The sequence below is a fragment of the Trichophyton benhamiae genome (genome assembly GCF_000151125.1).
Source record: "Trichophyton benhamiae CBS 112371 chromosome Unknown contig00468.6, whole genome shotgun sequence".
Taxonomy (NCBI): Eukaryota; Fungi; Ascomycota; class Eurotiomycetes; order Onygenales; family Arthrodermataceae; genus Trichophyton; species Trichophyton benhamiae.
The window spans coordinates 772-5,297 of NW_003315056.1; the positions used below are offsets into that span (position 1 = coordinate 772).

The window sequence follows — 4,526 nt, forward strand, 5'->3', positions numbered from 1 at the left end:
GCATAGTTGTATCTCCAAGTGGGCCTGGACGGCAAAATGTTACCATTGGAGTCAGGATCCTGAACATAATGAGGATGTACTGCCTGTACGGGCTGGAGCAGCCTAGGATATGCAGTAGTCATATCTGTATATGAGCTGCTTTTGGCCATATTTGCGGAAAGGGTACTCAGTAGATATAGTATGAGTATGTCGGGGAAGGGTATAAATAGACGCCATCTTATAGCCAGTTGCCCCGTTGATGTTTCTCTACCCAGTATCAACACCAGAACAAGCCATATCGCTTTGAATTCCGGTCAATAAGGCGCAGGAGAGACCATGGATGCAATGTCCACGTAATTATGCATCAGTAACAAGGGATTAAACAAACTCCCTAACCCTTTCAAGGCTGAGCCCCGACAGTCTATGCACAGCATGCGTAGTTATGATAAAATGTGGCTTTCCCACCCATGCACGAAGCTTAACTCCTTTATCTTCGCACGGGTGTTTACATTGGTGATAGCAGCACCACTTTTTCCTGCCAGCCTGTCTTTTTGGTCCTTGACTTCCACTGCTGTGTCTCAACCAAAAATCTCTATCAATTCCATCGTCTTTGGTGGCGTTTCACGCGCGGGCCAACATGAGGTCCTGGCGCCCCAGCACAGTATCGGAATATGTATATTCCGAAATGAGCATGGGCCTCCCGCCAATCCCGTCCATCCATCCATCCATCGGCGCCTGACGTCTACCCATCCAATATTACCTATCGCAATATTTATTACCGGGTGTGTCAAGTTACAAAGCTTGAGGTTGATTCCAAAGTTGATGCGCAGCCCTTAGGACGTAGGCGAGTATGCTATAAGTTGCTGGCATGCGTGGAACCTGGAATACACGATAATAGGACACTGCATGACACTGATCTCATCATGATCCCTCTGTACTGAATCTCAGCCGTGCAGTGCAGCAGCCCTCACCTGATATGCGGTGGTAATTTAGACCCATACCCCCGCCTGAGAAACCCGAATACACGGCTTTTATACCAGGATCGCGCGATGGACGCACTATATACGACGCTCTTAGACGCCCCGTTGCTGAAGGTTAGCCGTCCGATTGCCGCATGTTCGAGATGCCGGTCATCTAAGGTTAAATGCGATGGCAAGCTGCCGGCATGTTCGGCCTGTGAGCGAGCGGGTAAGGCACGAAGCTGTTCTGGAGCTACGGACGAGTTTGCAAAGGGGAAAGAAAGGAGTTATGTGGCTGCTCTGGAAGCTCAATGTGAACGTTTAAAAAGCAGGCTAGCAGAAGTTCGAGGCACTCAACCGGGGGAGTCATCAGACGCATCAGGGACGACTAGTGGTGTATACGGCAAGGAGACATCCGACATTGATGATTTGGTTGGTGACTTTGGGTTTTTGTGAGTCAATCCACAGTCCAGAGTTGAGTAGGCCCAACTATGTCTAATATCAATACCAGGTCTGTGAACGCTACGTCTCGGGATTTCTATGGAATTACATCTTCAACCTCCTTTGCGGGGCTTCTCCTGACAGTGGCAAAGGGGTTGTCTTCGATTCCGCCATGCTTACGGACTGAATACCCGCCCCGGTCGCAGACTGTGGGCCTTGTGCAATATTACTTCGATAACCTCTATGTGTTAATGCCGTTTCTCATGGAGACCAAATTCTGGGCCTCATTGGATAACATCTACCAGGATAGTGGCAGATTTGCGACAAGCTTCGACCATTGGTCCCTTCGAATGGTTCTGGCCATTTCTCTGATGATGAAATCGCGAATGCACATGGATGCAGACTGCGAAGCAGCATTGGCCCATGTCTACGCAGCGTTAAAATATGCGGAAGACGTTTTACATCCGGGCTCACTGGCGGGTATCCAGTCTATCCTGCTGCTGACGCAGTTCTCCATGTTTGCACCGAAATATTATAAGACATGGTATTTGATAGGCATGGCGGCGCGGGTGGCCACTGACCTGGGTATCCACCAAGAACAACGGTCGATAATCAACATGGACAGCACGGCCCTGAACCAGTCACGGAAGACGTTCCATTGCCTCTACTCCATCGACAGGTGCGTACTCTTTGCGTAATTCTAGGAGATGTCAACTAATGCAATGTAGATACGTCAGCAGTGCATTAGGACGAGCATATTCGTTCTCAGATGACTCAGTCAACGTCCCTCTCCCTTCTACTACAACAACATTCAACTCCATAAACCTTGGGGATGCGATATCCCCCAAAAATATCAAAGCAGCAGCACAGATGTTCGATATACGACGGCGACAATCCAACTTCTACCAAGACCTGTATTTTAATGGGAGACAACTACTACCTGATGCCGAGAATGTCTCCTGGCGGCGCTGTGCCATGTTGATGGACTGGTTTGAAACTGCCCGATCAGACCTCCCGCCTCATCTGATACCACTATACCGGCTTGAGCTACTATTTACCTGCATTCTGGTACTCTCTCCATCCAAACGCGCACCAGAAATAAGCAAGTTCAACCAGATAGTGTTGTTTGAGTATACTGTTGATTTTCTAGTGGATTTCCATACGTTCCTCAACTCATCAGCGCCCTGTCTACCAGTGACGTACATTGACTTTGAGAGGGTGTACACCGTTTCAAGTATCTTGATGGTCACACTGGAGAACTACCATACCGAGGTACTAAGTGAGGCACTTCCAGAACACTTAACGCCAGCGCCTTCAACAAATGATATAGGCGAAACCCCATTGCCGCCATACATCGACCGGGCGAAACGTGTGAACTCCACCGCCCGCGCGTTGGAAGCCCTGGGCAAGACCCAGTCTATCCTTGAAGCCGCAGGGCGTAGATGGGGCTTACATAGCCTGCTGAATGATTTTAGGGGGCGAGTAGGGCCTACGACGTCGATACTTACCTACAAGTATGGAGAGAGCCATACAGTTGGTTCTTTGCTACAACAGCAGCAGCAGCAGCAGCAAGGCTCTAATGGAGTAGCAGGCTCGGGCTGGATACCTGGCCTGAGGGGGCCGTTTACTGGATAATACTCATTGATCCGCATCTAACCAATAAAAATGAATTTCAATGAAAGAGCTGCGCTAGCCAGAAGCGTGCATATCAAGATACAACACCAAACTACCCTCCCCTCAACAACGCAGCCAATCTATCCTTCTGACCTCTCTTCCTCTCCTTCTTCCTCGCTCTCATAACAGGGACAGTGTCATCATCATCAACCTCATCTGCACGACCAGCAGCCTCCACACCAATTGTGTGGCAGGCATCCCATCTCTCCTCATCCGTCAAAATATTCTCCAACCCTCCAATCTCCATAATTAAGCGCTCCCATTCCTCACAACCCATCGCCTCAGGGGGCGCTGCATAAAGCCATTCCCCCAAGCTCCGCAATTCTAGGATTCCACTCCCGTCAACGGTTGAGCTCAAAATGACTGAACGATAAATGGAGAAAAATGCCAGGAAATGTGCCCGCGTCCAGCCCGTGTATACCCAGTGCCGTGTGCGCCTATTAAAACGTGAGTATGGGTCAGGCAAATTGTTGTTTGCAGACAATATGTATCGTATAGCTCGCGGCGAGAGCTGGTTCGGCAGCACATTCTCACCCCTCGCGAAGCGATGGAACTGGACCATTACTTTAAATTGCGGCTCTGTGAGATCCCGCGGTAAGTACGGTGTATAGTACGTCGTGCAGCGGGGATCTGGCAGCCAAGGCTGCATGATGCGTTGCTCGGAGGTGACTGTTATGGATGCGGCACCCTCGTCAGGAGTGGCAAGGAACTCTCTGAGCGGTATGGTTGCGCCCAGGGGTCCAAAGAGACGGATCTTGGTTGAGGAGAAGACAGGGTGCGAGAGGGGGCGGACCACTGCTTGGATGGGGTCTGAGGTCTCGGGGCCGCCGTCTATGAGAAAGTCTGGGTTGACTCGGATGATGAGTCTGGACATTGTGCTAGTATCAAGTGGGCGAAGGGAGTGTATCTTTGTTGTATGAAGAATGGATAATGAATAGGGAAAGGTATAGAGAACGAAGAGAGAAAGAAGAAGAAGAACGAAATGAAGGGGGTTTATATAGCTGCCTCGACCATGGCTCTAGATTGCCTCCCTCCATCCACGGCCATCTAGTTACTCAAGTCTACCTTCACAGATGCGACGGAAGCAGTGAATGAAAGTGAATAGAGCTATGTAAGTATGCTATAAACAGAAACCATGCATTAACAAGTGAAGTTGGATGGAGTAAATAAAGAGGCTTGACAAAGCAGATCAGGAAGGAAGAAGTAACTAAGCGCCGGCTATTAACTTCGATCTTGAGCCTCATCCTTTCTTTTCTTTCTGCCTAAATTAACTACCGACACCCGCCTGCCGCCGTACGACAGACACCCGGGTGCCTTGGAAGCGTAGCACATCCACCCTACCATGCATCACATTGCATGCCGGGAGAAAAAAAAGTAAAAAAGTAGCCAAACACCGTCGGCAAAGTAATAGCCGAGGTGGGTCGGGGAGCTCCGTATATATAACCATTAGTTAAATATAAGGCATAAATAAAG

General features: G+C 49.4%; 2 protein-coding genes across 2 annotated transcripts; one reads left to right on the top strand and one right to left on the bottom strand.

The window, feature by feature from the left end:
- Window positions 1-1,211: 1,211 nt before the first annotated feature.
- Window positions 1,212-3,014, top strand: ARB_03937 (C6 transcription factor, putative; the record flags this gene model as incomplete). The annotated part of the gene is made up of 3 exons (XM_003009808.1): window positions 1,212-1,390; window positions 1,450-2,058; window positions 2,108-3,014. Coding segments are annotated over 3 exons (1,695 nt in total), but the record flags the coding sequence as incomplete, so codon positions are not given.
- Window positions 3,015-3,105: 91 nt separating this feature from the next.
- ARB_03938 (uncharacterized protein) lies at window positions 3,106-4,071 on the bottom strand (the record flags this gene model as incomplete). Its single annotated transcript, XM_003009809.1, has 1 exon — window positions 3,106-4,071. A coding segment is annotated over one exon (966 nt), but the record flags the coding sequence as incomplete, so codon positions are not given.
- Window positions 4,072-4,526: the final 455 nt, after the last annotated feature.